The sequence below is a fragment of the Bombina bombina genome, chromosome 2, assembly GCF_027579735.1.
Source record: "Bombina bombina isolate aBomBom1 chromosome 2, aBomBom1.pri, whole genome shotgun sequence".
Taxonomy (NCBI): Eukaryota; Metazoa; Chordata; class Amphibia; order Anura; family Bombinatoridae; genus Bombina; species Bombina bombina.
This window is the reverse complement of record NC_069500.1, coordinates 13482119-13500706: the sequence shown is the minus strand read 5'-3', so window position 1 is coordinate 13500706 and position 18588 is coordinate 13482119. Positions and strand designations below refer to the sequence as shown.

General features: G+C 40.8%; 1 protein-coding gene across 1 annotated transcript in view; it reads left to right on the top strand.

Moving 5' to 3' along the window:
- The first annotated feature begins 10269 nt into the window (after positions 1-10269).
- Positions 10270-18588, top strand: part of LOC128647634 (C-type lectin domain family 12 member B) — a 299612-nt gene continuing 291293 nt past the window's right edge. The window contains exon 1 of the mRNA XM_053700388.1: positions 10270-10339. Coding sequence (XP_053556363.1) covers positions 10270-10339 — 70 coding nt within the window. The remainder of the gene's footprint in view (positions 10340-18588) is intronic.

Genomic DNA, 18588 nt, shown 5'->3' with positions numbered 1-18588 from the left:
GATAGGACCCACAGTGGAGAAGAGGGGGCAGGTAGGCAACCCCCCACCCACCATAACAAAGTGCACAATATTCTTTCTTCCGGAGCGGAGCGGAGCCATCTTGTTCCCAGCCGACGCGGATCCATCCTCTTCTAACAACGCCTACTAGCCGAATGACGGTTCCTTTAAATGACGTCATCCAAGATGGCGTCCATCGAATTCCGATTGGCTGATAGGATTCTATCAGCCAATCGGAATTAAGGTAGGAAAATTCTGATTGGCTGATGGAATCAGCCAATCAGATTCAAGTTCAATCCAATTGGCTGATCCGATCAGCCAATCAGATTGAGCTCGCATTCTATTGGCTGTTTCGATCAGCCAATAGAATGCGAGCTCAATCTGATTGGCTGATTCCATCAGCCAATCAGAATTTTCCTACCTTAATACCGATTAGCTGATAGAATCCTATCAGCCAATCGGAATTTGACGGACGCCATCTTGGAAGACGTCATTTAAAGGAACCGTCATTTGGCTAGTAGGCGTCGTTAGAAGAGGATGGATCCGTGTCGGCTGGGAACAAGATGGCTCCGCTCCGCTCCGGAAGAAAGAATATTGAAGATGCTGCTTGATAGAAGACTTCATCCCGATGATGGACTTCCGACTTCAGCCCGATGATGGATTTCTTCAGTCGCCGCTTGGATCCAGACTTCAGCCCGAGGATGGACGTCACTCTTCAGCCCCCCGCTTGGGCTTGGATCAACACTTCCGAGGCTTGGATCAAGACTTCTGAGGACGGATCGGTGAACCTGGCAGGGTGAAGATAAGGTAGGAAGATCTTCAGGGGCTTAGTGTTAGGTTTATTTAAGGGGGTTTGGGTTAGATTAGGGGTATGTGGGTGGTGGGTTGTAATGTTGGGGGGGTATTGTATGTGTTTTTTTACAGGCAAAAGAGCTGAATTCTTTGGGGCATGCCCTGCAAAGGGCCCTGTTCAGGGCTGGTAAGGTAAAAGAGCTTTGAACTTTTTTAATTTAGAATAGGGTAGGGCATTTTTTTATTTTGGGGGTCTTTGTTATTTTATTAGGGGGCTTAGAGTAGGTGTAATTAGTTTAAAATTGTTGTAATATTTTTCTAATGTTTGTAAAAAATTTTTATTTTTTGTAACTTAGTTAGTTTATTTCATTGTATTTATTTGTAGGTATTGTATTTAATTTATTTATTGATAGTGTAGTGTTAGGTTTAATTGTAGATAATTGTAGGTATTTTATTTAATTAATTTATTGATAGTGTAGTGTTAGGTTTAATTGTAACTTAGGTTAGGATTTATTTTACAGGTAATTTTGTAATTATTTTAACTATTTTAGCTATTAAATAGTTCTTAACGATTTAATAGCTATTGTACCTGGTTAAAATAAATACAAAGTTACCTGTAAAATAAATATAAATCCTAAAATAGCTATAATATAATTATAATTTATATTGTAGCTATATTAGGGTTTATTTTACAGGTAAGTATTTAGCTTTAAATAGGAATAATTTATTTAATAAGAGTTAATTTATTTTGTTAGATTTAAATTATATTTAATTTAGGGGGGTGTTAGTGTTAGGTTTAGACTTAGCTTTAGGGGTTAATCCATTTATTACAGTAGCGGCGAGATTCGGTCGGCAGATTAGGGGTTAATACTTGAAGTTAGGTGTCGGTGATGTTAGGGAGGGCAGATTAGGGGTTAATACTATTTATTATAGGGTTATTGAGGCGGGAGTGAGGCGGATTAGGGGTTAATAACTTTATTATAATAGCGGCGCGGTCCGGTCGCAGATTAGGGGTTAATAAGTGTAGGCAGGTGGAGGCGACGTTGTGGGGGGCAGATTAGGGGTAAATAAATATAATATAGGGGTCGGCAGTGTTAGGGGCAGCAGATTAGGGGTACATAGGGATAATGTAAGTAGCGGCGGTTTATGAAGTGGCAGATTAAGGGTTAATAATAATATGCAGGGGTCAGCGATAGCGGGGGCAGCAGATTAGGGGTTAATAAGTGTAATGTTAGGGGTGTTTAGACTCGGGGTTCATGTTAGAGTGTTAGGTGCAGACGTAGGAAGTGTTTCCCCATAGAAAACAATGGGGCTGCATTAGGAGCTGAACGCGGCTTTTTTGCAGGTGTTAGGTTTTTTTTCAGCTCAAATTGCCCCATTGTTTTCTATGGGGGAATCGTGCACGAGCACGTTTTTGAAGCTGGCCGCTTCCGTAAGCACCGCTGGTATCTAGAGTTGCAGTGGCGTTAAATTATGCTCTGTGCTCCCTTTTTGGAGCCTAACGCACTGAAAACCCAGCCATTCTGTGAACTCTAAATACCAGCGGTATTTAAAAGGTGAGACCAGAAAAAAGCACGCGTAGCTAACGCACCCCTTTGGCTGCAAAACTCTAAATCTAGGCGTTTGTGTCTCTTATTTGGGGGAGGTGTCATGAATACCCCATAATTGAAATGCTAAGGGGTTAACTTTCTGTATTTTGTACTAAAAACAGTTGGGGTTTTTTATAAGAAGAACTATGTTAATGTGTTTATCTGTGCATACAATTTCCCTTTCATATGCCAGACCCCCCACTTATAAATAGTTTCTTAGGCCCATTTCACCAAATGTTATTGTGTATGGATTGAGCCATAAAGTCAGTAAACTTGTCAACTCCAGAGACACCAAGCAGTGCCTCTCCCCAGAGCAAATAAGGTCAATAAGGGGGCACTAGTACAATTTAAGATATGCTTTTAGCACATGTTATGACACTAGATTAGTGAAATATGACAACCCTGTCATATTTGGTACCAAACTAATTCTTATCATGTCCGTGGGAAGTTGCTTATATAGGTAAATGTGCAGAATTTGCCTATCAGAAGTTGTAATATGTTCTTTGATTTCAGCCAAAGGTGCTGAGCTTTTTGACCAGTTATAAAAGAGAGGGGTGGATATTTTCCTAGCCCCCCTGCCAGAAGGTTGGCTCAAGCAATCTAATATAATGGAAAGAGGTATAAAGTTTTGTGTTTTAACATGTAAAGTTGTTCTTCTTACATGGGAGGCTGTATACCAACAAAGTAAGAGACCATCTTTTCCGTACAATCTCCCTGGCACAGTTACCAAGACTAGTGAAGTATAAGAGTTCTGCTTTTTTCTCTTTTTTAATTTAAAAACTGTTTGCTTGTGTCATTCTATTTTTTATATATATTTTTATTATTAATGCATTGTGCTAATTTTTCGCATGATAATGAATTCAGTTATTAAGTTTTTGCCTTTGTCTAATATTTGAACCACGTTACTGAAAGAGACTGGTAGTAGTAAGACTGTATATATTAGGTTGTTTTCTGCTAAATTGTATTCTGAGAGTTAATGTGTAAGTCTGCGTTTTTCCTTAGGATTTTCCCTATAATAAATTATAAGTGGTGGCAGCCTGGAGCTATATGGTTTTAATTTAGTGTGGGTGGCATTAAAGGGGAGTTTTGGGCATTTATTTTATATCTAGCACAGACTAGAGAGTGTTGTTAACCCTTATACCCACTGAACTAAGTTGCAGGCTTGCCTGGAGTGGCTATACTGCAACAGAGTATTGATAGTAGAAGGGGTCTGATAACCCTTTCTGTGCCAAACATGTGACTGGCGCAGGGTTGGTTAACCTTGGTTGTCACACAGGCACAGAGACAGAATAAGGAACCTGGGCACACATACAGAATCAGGAAGCTGGGCACACAGACAGAATCAGGTAGCCGGGCACACAGACAGAATCAGGAAGCCGGGCACAAAGGCAGAATCAGGAAGCCGGGCACACAAACAGAATCAGGAAGCCAGGAACACAGGCATAATCCAGAAGTCAGGCACACAGACAGAATCAGGTAACTGGGCACACAAACAGAATAAGGAAGCTGGGCACACAAACAGAATCAGGAAGCCGGGCACACCAACAGAATCAGGAAGCCGGATAAGGAAGCTGGGCACACAGGCAGAATCAGGAAGCTGGGCACACAGGCAGAATCAGGAAGCTGGGCACACAAACAGAATCAGGAAGCCAGGCACACAGAAAGAATCAGGAAGCTGGGCACAAAGGCAGAATCAGGAAGCCAGGCACACAAACAGAATCAGGAAGCCAGGAACACAGGCATAATCAGGAAGCCAGGCACACAGGCAGAATCAGGTAACTGGGCACACAAACAGAATCAGGAAGCCAGGAACACAAGAAGAATCAGGAAGCCATGCAAACAGACAGAATAAGGAAGCCAGGCACACAGGCAAAATCAGGAAGCCGGGCACACAGACAAAATAAGAAAGTCAGGCACACAGGCAGAATAAAAAAAGAAGGGCACACTTGTAGAATAAGGAAGCTGGGCACACAGACAGAGTCAGGAAGCCAGGCACAAAGGCAGAATAAGGAATCAAGGCACACAGGCAGAATCAGGAAGCTGGGAACACAGACAGTAATCAGGAAGCCTGGCACACAGGCAGAATCAGGAAGCCGGGCAAACAGGCTGAATCAGGAAGCCAGGCGCACAGGCAGAATCAGGAAGCTGGGCACACAGGCAGAATCAGGAAGCTGGGTACACAGACAGAATCAGGAAGCCAGGCACACAGGCAGAATCAGAAAGCCAGACACACAGGCAGAATCAGGAAGCTGGGCACACAGACAGAATCAGGTAGCCAGGCACACAGGCAGAATCAGGAAGCTGTGCACACAGACAGAATAAGGAAGCCAGGCACACAGAAAGAATCAGGAAGCCGGGCACAAAGGCAGAATCAGGAAGCTAGGCACACAGACAGAATCAGGAAGCCAGCAACACCGGCATAATCAGGAAGCAGAATCAGGAAGCCAGGAACACAAGAAGAATCAGGAAGCCAGGTATACAGACAGAATAAGGAAGCCAGGCACACAGGCAGAATCAGGAAACCGGGCACACAGACAGAATAAGAAAGCCAGGCACACAGGCAGAATAAAAAAAGAAGGGCACACTCACAGAATAAGGAAGCTGGGCACACAGACAGAGTCAGGAAGCCAGGCACAAAGGCAGAATAAGGAATCAGGGAACACAGGCAGAATCAGGAAGCCAAGAACACAAGCAGAATCAGGAAGCCATGCACACAGACAGAATCAGGAAGCCAGGCACACAGGCAGAATAAGGAAGCCGGGCACACAGGCAGAATGAGGAAGCCAGGCACACAGACAGAGTAAGGAAGCCGGGCACACAGGCAGAATAAGAAAGCAGGGCACACACGCAGAATAAAGAAGCTGGGCACACAAACAGAGTCAGGAAGCAAGGCACACAGGCAGAATCAGGAGACCGGGCACACAGACAGAAACAGGAAGCCAGGCACATAGGCAGAATCAGAAAGCCGGACACACAGGCAGAATCAGGAAGCTGGGCACACAGACAGAATCAGGACTCCGGGCACATAGGCAGAATCAGGAAGCCGGGCTCAAAGGCAGAATAAGGAAGCCGGGCTCAAACGCAGAATCAGGAACAGTTATCATAGGTATAAACAATTGCTGCAGCCTTCTTACTGGCTGTACTGCCTGCTGCTGGAAAAATACAGTGCATGTTTAGACGCAGTCTGGGGAGCTGTTATAGGTAAAATATAAATTTGCTGTAGCATCAATTAATGTGCTCTATAGCTAAAGAGTATGTGCAAAGCACACACAGTACTTCATAACAATTGCAGCATTTACTGTCCCCATAAACAGTAGTATGTTTAATGTTTATACTGTATATATATATATATCTATATTTCTAGGTTATGAAGTCTTAGGGAATGAACCCTGATTCTGTCTGTGTGCACGGCTTCTTGATTTTACATGTGTGCCTGGCTTCCTGATTCTGCCTGTGTGCCCAGTTTCCTGATTCTGTCTATGTGCCCGGCTTCCTTATTCTGCCTCTGTGCCTGGGATCCTGATTCTGTCTGTGTGCCTGGCTTCCTGATTCTGCCTGTGTGTCCAGCTTCCTGATTCTGTCTATGTGCCCGGCTTCCTTATTCTGCCTCTGTGCCTGGGATCTTGATTCTGCCTGTGTATCCAGTGTGGCAAACCTAGCCACTTCTGGACTATAATGTAAGAAAGGTTGTCTATAGGCTGTATTGTGTGCTATGTAGATGTGACAGACCCTTCTGTCAATACTGAAGGAGTTAACTGTGTTCAGCTTTAAGAAACTATTCTTGAACAACAAGGTTACTAGCCTCAGCTATTGTGTACTGTCATTAAAGTTAGTGATAAACAGTCCATTGTTTAATCCCCCTCAGAGAGCAGACGCCTAGGTGATAAGGAAAGCCAAATGTGTTTTGTGTTTAAGTTGTTATCTACCTAGTAAAGTAATGTGATTCTATTGTGGTCTGTCCAAGGGTGTTGTTCCTCCATCTAATGTACAACATTCTTTCAACCCCCCATCTGGGGGGTCAGATCTGCATAAATACTAGGCATAGCCTTTTAATAAATTTCATTCTGTTTTAAACCTGAAAACTGGCTGGGTTGTGAATTGCTGATTCCCTATGCAGGACATTGTTCCCTGGTGTTAACCCTTGGTATCCTGTTGGTACCGTTACAATTGGTGGCAAGCGACGGAATGAACCTTATCGCCCATAAGAGCAACTACACAAGCCAGTAACCTCAGGAAGAGGGGGATTACTACAATACTGACTAAGATGGAAGGAGTACCAGGGACCGAAGTGAATGGAGATGGATTATTCTAAGCTAAAGAGACAAACGTTAAAGGAACTGCTAGAAGCCAGGGGAAAGATAGGCAGCAGCAAACCCAAGGCTATATTAATTGCCGAGCTGATGGAGGGAGACAGAGCTCGCAGCGCTACGCCTCCAGCAGCCATGGAGGAGACCCTATACCAGAGGGAAATGAGGACCAGGCTGGAATTTTTACCCCAACCTGTACCACGGGATATGCTATCCGTGGTAATGGCAGATGTGCAGGAGTACGTGATGGCACACAGTCCGCGGAATGCATCCTCCTGAGCAGAATCCATTTTGGACGCACTCAGCAACCCAGTAAGACCCAAAATCCCATACCCATACCGTGCATTTAAAATGTTTTGTGAGGAGAAGGATGAGATCGATGGGTATTTACAGGATTTCGAGAAACTGTGCGAGTTACATGATTTTGAGCAGTCCGTATGGGTGCCGGTGCTAGCAGGCAAGCTAGCCGGTAGGGCAGCGGAAGCGTATCACGCTGTACCCAGGGAGGACAGCAAGGATTACGCTAAAGTGAAGAGAGCGATCTTGGAAAGATATGCCATTACCCCAGAGGCATACTGGCGCAAGTTTAGAGGCCTGCGCAAGCTAGAAAGAGATTCACATGCAGAGTGGGCCCACAAGCTGGATCAAGCATCTCAAGGGTGGATACAGGCCAGCCAAGCTACCACCATGGAAGAATTGCGACAACTGATGCTGTTGGAGCAATTCTTTAACGGCTTGTCCCCAGAAGCCCAAGAATGGGTGAGAGATCGAAAACCCCTCACCTTAACCGAAGCAGCCAGATTAGCAGACCAGCATTTTGATGCCAGGAGGCACCATGGACTACAGCCTAACAACCCCACAGCGGCACCTTTTCGCCCAGCCCCAGGGAATCCAACACCCCCCTCACGATACAACGGACGGGCGAATATACAATGCCACACCTGCAAGCAGTGGGGACATATGGCACGTGAGTGCACCCAAAATCGGAGCAGAAAAGCTTGGAACCAGGTCAGACAGAACTTGGCCCCAAGGGCGGCTGCTCACCATTACCAAACGGAGCCAGCCTCTCATGAGGTGTTGAGCACCCAAGCCGAGGAACCCCTGGGAATTCTGCATGAGGTGATGTCGGTCTGGGCCACCGATAACCGGCAACATCACCGCCAGCTGGTGACCGTAGAGGGGAAGGAGGTCCAGGGACTTCGAGATTCGGGAGCTACTTTAACCCTGATAGCACCCCTTTTGGTGCTGGATACAGCACACACTGGTGGATCCGTGGCAGTACGAGGGGCAGGGGGAGCGGTATACCGATTGCCCACTGCTAGAGTGGAGTACAGACCCCCAGTCACCCCAGCAGCTGCCAGTTACCAGCCCCCGGCGCACCGCTATACCACACAGCCTCCGGCCACGAACTACCCTCAGAGAGCCCGGTTCAATTCACGGGGCTACTCACAACCTATTCGGTGCTTTGGATGTAAGCAACTAGGGCACAAAAGACCAGAGTGTCCCCTACACGCAGCGAATCAAGCACAGTCCTGGAGAAGACCCGCCGGCGGAATCCCACATAATCCTCAGCCTGCGGCCCGCTACGTAGAGGCGCCAGAATGCTGGGGCAGCCTACACGAAGCAGACCCCGTGCAAGCTGCCCACCGGAATAACCGGCAATGGGTTAAAGTGAATGGGAAGGAGGTCAGTGGTCTACGGGATACTGGTGCTACCATGACCTTGCTTCAAGAGAACTTGGTATCTGAGAAACAGCACACTGGAGACACTGTGGCTGTGAAGGTAGCAGGGGGCACTGTGTTCCACCTACCTGTTGCCAGGGTACATTTGGATTGGGGAGTGGGCGCTAGACCTGTGAATGTGGGGGTCAAGAAGGACTTACCTGCTGATGTTCTCCTTGGAAATGACTTGGCCCCCCTTGTTTCTGCCTATGCTCCCATGGATCCCGCTGATGTTAACCCTGTGACTACCCAAGCCCAGTCCCTTCGGAAAGAGGTACATTTTAACCGTGGTGGACTACGCCACTAGGTACCCCGAGGCCATTGCTCTCTCTAACATCCATGCAGAGACGGTAGCTGAAGCCCTATTTGAGGAGCTACAACCTAGTTTGGTTTACTTACAAGTTGCTGTTACCTTTTATATTTTAATCAGGGCCCTCAAAAAAGTTGCAGCCGTACCTGTATGGACAACCTTTTTCCTTACTCACAGATCACAACCCGTTGGTGTGGCTGATCCATGTGGCCGGGGACAATGCCAGGCTGCTGCGCTGGAGTTTGGCGCTGCAGCCCTTTGACTTTACCATCCATTACCGCCCAGGGAAACAAAACGGTACGCCGACGGGTTGCCCAGACAAACTGAACTTGAAAAGTGATCTGTGAGAACTTCCCCGGACATCCCCAAGCCGATCCGTTGGGATCAGACTGTGTATGCCGGCTTGGTTCTGGGGGAGCATTGTGGCTAACCTAGCCACTTCTGGACTATAATGTAAGAAAGGTTGTCTATAGGCTGTATTGTGTGCTATGTAGATGTGACAGACCCTTCTGTCAGTACTGAAGGAGTTAACTGTGTTCAGCTTTAAGAAACTATTCTTGAACAACAAGGTTACTAGCCTCAGCTATTGTGTCCTGTTGGTACCGTTACATCCAGCTTCCTGATTCTGCCTGTGTGCCCAGTATCCTGATTCTGCCTGTGTGCCCGGCTTCCTTATTCTGACTCTGTGCCTGGGATCCTGATTCTGTCTGTGTGCCTGGCTTCTTTATTCTGCCTCTGTGCCCATCTTCCTTATTCTGCCTGTGTGCCTGAACAGGGTAGAACAGGGGAGTATCCAGAACAGGGGAGTGAAAATGGCTCAGCAGCTAAGTGGTTAACATCTTCAAGTTGCGGTAAAATTATATTCTTGGCAATTTCCATATATACCCTAAATTAAAGGCAATAAACCTTGCTCCTCAGCTAATTTCAGGTTATTGATTAAATTATTTTAGCTCAACCCTCTGAGAAATATAATATTATTAATCATAATAAAAATTATTATCATAATAAAAATAAAAGAAGTCAGAGTGCTACAAATATAATCACATCCAACAAGATATCAGTTAGAAGTCTTACAAATATGTAGAACATTTTTTTTAAATCTCACATTCATTGCTAAGATTTGTTCTCTTATAAAGAAATGTAATAAAATGATGAAAATAATTACTGTTCACTGTTGAATAATTGAATAAAGTTATTGTGACAGTAAGATGTAAAATTCCCCAGAAAAAATATGTGGTGATAAGAAGTTAAAATTCACACCCTATATAAGCTCAAAACAATCCCAACTGCTATCTAAAATATCAACAGTGCACATAAAAATGAAGAAATGATTCAAAATAAAAAACAATACAAACTGCTAATTTAGAAAAGAATAATAATACCACAAACTACCTGCTGAGATCAATAGACTGCTGTGTGCAAGGGTACAATTGATGCTGTTTTTCATTCTCATTATTGTTCGTGTCGGTTACTTATTGTATCAAAATACCAATCACATTTCCTTCCTCTTCTCATTAAACTCACACTGTATTTCTCATAAGCACTTAATAGAGATGGCCGATCCTATAACCTACGCAGAGCTGAACTTTCTGAAAAAAAAACAGGAGAGTTCTGTGCGCACAGGTGAGTACCAGGGCTGAGATGTATAAACCGTCATAGCGGGATCTTTTATACATTACAGATATTCTTGTTTATTTTTCTGTAAATAAATACAAGATTAAATACTTTGCATACTCTTAAGCTGTATATACAGTGACATCTATTAACTATAGAAACTATTTGTAAATGTTAGAATGATATTTGGGACAGTTTGAAACCATGTTATAAAGAAGATTCTGTAGTTTAATAAATACATGTAGAATTCCTATGTTTTATATGTATTGTAGTAAAAGAGATCTGATAAGGTTTTGTTAAAATGAATTTCCTTTGCTGACCACTAAACATATAACAGTATTATATTGTAAATATGCATTTGTTTGCTTTTTTATATTTTTATTTTGGGGTCTTCTCAGTGCCCAATAGTGTGGAGACATTTACTTATATGTTCTCTAATTTAAGAAGCAGATATGGAATGTACAAATCTATCCCTTACTATTTATAATATTCTAGAAATATAGAAGGAGAAAAAGAGGTATCTTGTGGCAAACTTAAGTAGAGAGCTTTTATTTTTTTACATCAAAAAAGGCCCTTAGGAAGTGATTAAATAAAAAATAACTTTTATTAGGTTCATTAAAAATAAGAGCGTAAAGTGTGTTAATAAGAATTAATATAGGGGATATTTGTGTTTACACAATAAGCAGTATAATCCAATTTATGCTGGGTTATCACCCATGAAGCTCATAGGAACAGCTAGTTATCCATTATATTAGACAGAGAGAACTGTATCAATTTACATAAAGCTTTCCCTATTTTGTTAAGAATATACTTGGTCTTATTTGTGTCAAATACCCCTAGCGATGATCCATCTCATCATACATTAATTGTGAGTTTTAAAAACTAACGTGCAAAAAAATATTAAAAATACCGTGTCTAGGATCACACAGGGTTAATAAGTAATACCTTCACTTTTGGATGTGGCTTATATAATAAAGAAGGGGGGTAGTGTATCAGATATATCTTATGTGGAAAAATGTTAAGCTCATATGCAGAAGTTACCGTATGGGGTGCTTGAACAATATCAGAGCGTTTTCCCCGAACGGACACGAACTGGTTTAGCTTAGATTAAATAAAGGATTTCATATATTATGCCCAACAATTAAGCCTCAAATAAAATAACTGCCCCCCATAGTAGTTACACATATTGAATCGAATAACCCATGAAGATATCAAAGTATTATTATTAGAACGTCTTCCAATAATAAAGTGGTGTCCTGAGACACAGTGTGAAGTTATAAAAACGTGTGTTGCTTCTCTTTACACAGAGAGGGGATTGTCCCCTAAGTATAACTTATTACCATATATATTAGCTATATATTAGGTAGTGGAAAGTGTCTGTGTACACATCAAATAGGAATTAGGCGTATCGTGCTATGATATGATTATCGTAGCGGTGTAGTTTCAGTTGGTATCATAAATTGTACTGCCACTAAAAACCCACCAAGTTTTTAAGCTAAAGTACCGATATTCTGCTACCAATTTATGTTATAAAGAGAGGGTGTTATCCCCTAAGTAAAACTTGTTAGGATCGCATATAGGTTAGCTGAGAACCCGGTATTGGGTATTGGAGAGTGTTTGTGCACATATCAAGTAAAATGTTAGGATATCCTCGGGGAGAGTAATGTGGATACTCCACAGAACTACTCCATTGGCTAACGATGATAACTATAGGTTCTTTGAAATTGTTACCGTTACACTATAGTTTGCTTGTCACATAGAAAATTTTTCCCACTAGACCACCCACCGAGTTTAAGCTAAGGTGCCAATATTCGGCCAACAATGTTAAATTATTCTATTTGATTAACAAAAAACATATAGAGAAGCAGAATGAATGCCTTTTTTGATGCCAGTTTCGCCTACTGCTTTGTCAAAGGCGCTGAACGACCTTCGTGCCTCCTGATTTAAAGCCAAGCAAGCCAATCATATGAGGGGTGTGTGTGAGTCACATGGGCGCGAGTAACCAATCGCGATGTTAGGGTGACATCACCAAAATGTCAGTGCAAATGTCTATATTCGGGTAGACGAGGGTGTGTGTAAAGAACTACCAATCAGGTTCAGCTCTCAAAGTTTGTAAATAAACCCGTCAGGGTGCATTGGAAACCTCCAGCAATCGTACTGCTTTGATAGGCGTTTGATGTTCGCTCTGCTTCTCTATATGTTTATTGTTAATCAAATAGAATAATTTAACATTGTTGGCAGAATATCGGCACCTTAGCTTAAACTTGGTAGGTGGTCTAGTGGGAAAAATTTTCTATAAAATATATACAATTCTTAAATTATTATGCATTATACAGGAAAATAAAAATAATTTAAACATTGTATATACATGTAATGCTCCTCCAAACCATTAACCCCTTACCTGCCCTCAGCCCAGCACATCATAACTCTTTACACTATTAACCTATTAAGGTAATAACCCCTAACCTATTGACCCCAAACCGCCAATATCCCCAATGCAAACAATCCTTAACCTATTAACCCCTAAACCACCACAACCTCCCACCCAAAAAAAAAAAAAACATTCACCTATTATCCTCTACACCGCTAGAACCCCACCAATATGAACTACCCTTACTCTACTTAAAGGGACACTCAAGTCAAAATAAAATCTTATGATTTAGATAGAGCAGCAGTTTTAAGACACTTTCCAATTTACTTCCATTATCACATTTTGCACAGTCTTTTTATATTCACATTTTCTGGGGAACAAGATAATACTGAGCATGTGCACAAGCTCACAGGGTATACGTATACTAGTCTGTGATTGGCTGATGTCTGCCACATGGTACAGGGGGCCTGAAAATGGGAGAAAATTAATTTGACAGAAAAAAATCTACTGCTTATTTGAAATTCAGAGTGAGTGCTATTGCATTGTCTTTTTATTACGCACCTGTTAATTATGCAATTCTACTGCATTGTCTTTTTATTACGCACCTGTTAATTATGCAATTCTACTGCATTGAGTGGTCCTTTAACTACTCAACAACTAACCCCCCAAGAACCCTAACCTAACACTCCCTAAGTTACACAAAATAACAAACACTAACAGTAAAAGAAATAAAAAAGCACCCAAAATAAAAATAACCTTTACTAACACTAAAACCTACTCTAAAAATTGCCCTGAAAAGGGCATCTTCTAAGGCATTGCCCTAAGCTCTTTTATTTGGCACAAAAATCCCTAACCTAAAACCAAAGTAACCCCCCACCCACAAATAAAAAGCCTATCTTAAAAAAATTAAACCAAAAAATTCCCTGATAAGAGCATTTGATAGGGCATTGCCTTAAAGTATTTACAGCTCTTTTCCCCAATACAAAAGCCCCCACTATTCTTAAAAAAACCTATCCTTAAACAAAACCTTAAACAGTTAAAAAAAATGTATACTAAAAAAATATTGCCCTGAAAAGGACATTTGGTTGGGCATTGCCCTTAGAAGAGCATTTGGTAGGGCAGTGCCCTAAAGTGAACATAGCTCTTTTGCCCATAAAAAAACCCACTAAATTCTAAAAAAAAATCCTAAATTTAAAAACAAAAACAAATCCCAATGCTAAAAAAGATGCCCCAAGAAAGGCATTGCCCTGGGGCATTTGGTTTGGCCTTGTTCTAAAGTCTAACAGCTCTTTTGCCCAATAAAAAAAAACTGTTCTAATCTAAAGAAAAAAAAAAAAACATATCTAAAAAAAATGCAATTTTAGCTTTTTTTAGGAAAGGTTTTCTGTTTAATTTAGGATTTTTTTTAGAATAGGGTTTTTTATGGGAAAAAGAGTGATGCTTACTTGATTGTAACCAGCCCACTTGGTTACTATATTCATCTATATCACTGGTATTTATTTATCTATGTTGTATGACAATTTGTAAGTGCCCTTTTATTTATTTTTTACTTTAGGGCGCTGCTCTACCAAATTTCATTTCAGGGCAATCTTTCTTTTAAGATGGGTGAGGGGATTAACAGGTTTTATTTTTAGGATAACTTTTGTCAAGGATATCCCTCCCCTGAACTTTTTTTATGGGGAAATAAAATAGTTAATTCTACATTTATTTTAATAATAGGAAGTGTATTTTAAAATTTGTATTGCACATTGTTACCAGGGAAGGAAGGAGCTGCAACATTAATAAAACTAGCTAATAAAAAGCAATAAAAATTCTAACAATCTGCAGCCAGACAGTGTAAAACAACTCAGTGTAAAACACCATAGGAAGTAGACACTCCCCTTACAGGATTGCTTTGATTGGTTCTGCTTTAGCCAATCAAGAGTAGAGTCAATGGGGCCCATTTATAAAGCTCTGTAAGGAGTTGTGGGCCCGTGTTTCTGGCGAGTCTTCAGACTCACCATAAACAGCAGTTTGAAGCAGCAGTCACAAAGGCCGCTGCTCCATAACCCTGTCCGCCTGCTCTGAGCAAGGGGACAGGAATCGCCGGAATTCAACCCGATCAAGTACGATCAGGTTGATTGACACCCCCTGCTGGTGGCCCATTGGCCGCGAGTCTGCAGGGGGCGGCGTTGCACCAGCAGCTCCTGCGAGCTGCTGGTGCAATGCTGAATACGGAGAGCGTATTGCTCTCCGCATTCAGCGATGTTTGTCGGACCTGATCCGCACTGTCGGATCAGGTCCGACAGACATTTGATAAATATGCCTCAATGACCAATCAGGAATTGCTGCAGTGAACTTTCTGCTATTTTATGTATTATACTTTAATCAAGACTGACACAATTTGAAATGATCTTTATGTGAAAAACACGCACATTAACCCACAATATACAGAAGCACTTTACTATGCTAGTAATCCAAGTGTGATAATCTTAACGTGGTCTGCTAAATCATCTTAAATTAAAGCTAATCAGACAAACAAGGTAAAAATTAAAAGTATCTCTCAGCTCAACATTGAGTATTTCTACCACAGAAGGAATATATACCCAAAGTAATGTTTATTTAACTTTATCTATCTTTTTGGGAAAAAATTTGTTAAATAAATACACGAGTTAAAGGGAGAAAACCTCATTGTAAAATCTAATCCGTGGATGATAATTTAAAACCACGGTATATTACAAAAACCCTGTATTTGTCTAAATAAATATTGCTAACTATATAATTTCAACCCAAAAGCCACGACACGCTATGGAATTTTTATCGTTACTAGCATAATTCAATTTGTTACATATTAACAAGAGAACGTGTAACATATTTATTTGAATCAGGTAAAGACTGCAATAAGAGGAAGTGTAACATATACATATGCAGACAAAAACATTACTGTGTATCTAAATTATAGAAACTGTGTCATACAGCTAAACTTCTATTCATACAATCATATAACTAATTAACAGTATGAACCATTAAACTGCACTATATGTGATATCAGATGGTGGGATCATCATTATAACAATCAGGCCTCAGTGATATACTTAGGATGTGCTAAGGTTACGAAGTAGGCTATTTAATACTACTTACATCAGTCCTATCCATCCACACATACTTTTGCCTGATATTCCTCTAATTGTGCTTCCAAATAGAGGATAAGTACTTTCTAAGCTGTATTTATATCCCTTTTTTACCTAAGAGAACCTAAGTGGTAATTTTACTATATTACACCTTAGATATTTAAACCCATTGTGATAAAAATATCTATTCAGATACTGAAAAACTATCTTTTCAACTATGGGGTTCCTTTAAAAAATCAATTGTCAAACTGTTATAATCTTTAAAGTGTCATATGGACATTAATGGTTAAATATTACCTACTTACAGTAGATTCTAAGGACTATGGTATTTTTGTCAATCACCAATATAAAATCCGATTGATGCACTTGTGATAATAGTCCTTTTACATATCCAATATCTTGCACACCAACGTTTACACAAATATTTTTCAGATTGATTTGTGATACTAATAGTCTGAACTCAGCCAGTACGGTGGTAATCTTTAACTTGAGACCCCAGTATTGGATCTCTATCCCCACACTCCCCCTTTTGCCATACAACATAGCTCCTATTACAGCTAGTGTTTTTAACTTTTTGTTGTTTTCCGCTAATTTTAGCACTGTAAAATGAATAAACGTTAAGTTTTAAATTTAATTTAGTTAGGTTCTTGTATACTTTTTAAGAACTGTGCCATTCACCTCTTTGATTAGCCTTATTGAATATCTTGGTTAATTACAATTTATCAAGCTCTTGAGTGCTACTTGTGTACTCTTTCTAGTGGTTATTTATGTAACCACATCCAGTTTTTCCAGTTGTATTAAAGTACACAGCACCGCTGACTCAAGTATTACAAACTATCACATCTGGAAATTATTCCAGAATTAGTTACAGTAAGAGATCTTGAGCTTAGTTTTTAAATCAATTGTAGTGCCATTGGTTTTCCCCTTTTTTCTTTCAAACTTTCTGCTATTGGCTGCTTTACCATCAGGCTGCTAATTGGTCACAATGTCTAGATTCTGGCAGCTATTGAAGTGAAGTCAGAGGCTGGTGAGGCACTCAATATGATACGCTTGAGAAACAGAAATATGAACCCGACACAGGCAGCTTAACTTTACAATTAAATTGGCAGCTTGCAGGTCGAATTAACTGCTAATATTACATTTACTTTGTTCTCTTGGTATTCTTTGTTGAAGGATATGCAGCAATGCACTACCGGGTGCTGTACATACATATACACACACACATACAGATATATATATACACACACATATCAAAGCTGTTTATTCCAAATCTTCACTATTAACCAAAAAAAAAAGCTGAACTTCTTGTAAGAGGTTTCAGAATTTTATATATATATATATATATATATGTGTGTGTATATATATATATATATATATAAAGAGAGAGAGAGAGAGAGAGAGACAGAGACAGAGAGAGAGACAGAGACAGAGAGAGAGACAGAGACTCATTGTGTAAATCATTTACAAATCTAAACAAGTCAGAAGACTTGCTTTAAACCCAGAAACTGGGTAATGCAGAAGTACTATGGCATAAAAGGAAGTCTGTCTTTAAAAAGCAGGCTAAAAGTAAAAAGAGTCATTGTGAACCTCATTTGCATATCTTACCCAGATTCCTTTGCTGCATTGGAAACAGTGTAGTCAGAGAGTTTCTGGGTTTAAACCAAGTCTTCTGACTTGTTTAGATTTGTAAATGATTTACACAATGAAATATTTCCTCTATATTTTGTATTTAGTGGAGGATTCTAAACTCACTTTTCGCCTCCTCATAATTTTAATTGTTGTTTTTTATATATATATATATATATAGATAGATAGATAGATAGATAGATAGATAAATAAATAAACTAACTAACCCCAAACTACATCTTATTCCAAATTCTTTTTATTAAGGGGAAATTTTTCTACATCTTGCAGAACAGGTTACAAGAATAAAAACAGTTATACAACATATCGTTTGTGTTTCGATTACATTTGTCGTGTGATTTTTAACATATGTACAGATAAGTAAAATTATCTAAAGAGATACAAAAAGAAAAATAAGTATAAAAAATAAAATAAGTAAAGGTTTGTTCATTTATTTTACAATACATTTCCTTGAATGGTAATGGGTAAGTAAGATTGATTCATGCAGGATTTTTATTATTATTTTTATTATTATCGGTTATTTGTAGAGCGCCAACAGATTCCGCAGCGCTATAAACAAAGGGGGAGTAAAACAAAACAATTATAGGGTAGAGGGCCCTGCCAAGAGTTGCACTGTTGTAGTCAGCTCTTAAGAAGGTGATCTACAAACAGCTGGACTTTTAGGCTTACATGCTAAGGGGGTTCAGGGGATTGCAGTGGAGGAGAGGAACTGGTATTAGGAAAGGTTAACGTAGGTTGTATGCGTCCCTGAACAGTAGAGTCTTTAGGGAGCACTTGAAGCTTTTGAAACTAGAAGAGAGTTTTGTGGAGCGAGGCAGAGAGTTCCACAAGATGGGAGCCAGTCTGAAGAAGTCCTGTAAACGGGAGTGTGATGAGGTGACAAGAGAGGAGGAGAGTAGGAGGTCATGAGTAGAGCGAAGGGGACGGGAGGGAGAGTATCTTGAGACAAGGTCTGAGATGTAGGGGGGAGCAGTGCAGTTGTGTTTGATCCTAGAGGCAAGAGGAAGCCAGTGAAGGGATTGGCAGAGAGGCGCAGAAGATGAGTCTGGCAGAGGCATTCATTATGGATTGTAAAGGAGCTAGGCGGCAGGTGGGGAGACCAGAGAGGACAGAGTTGCAGTAATCAAGGTGGG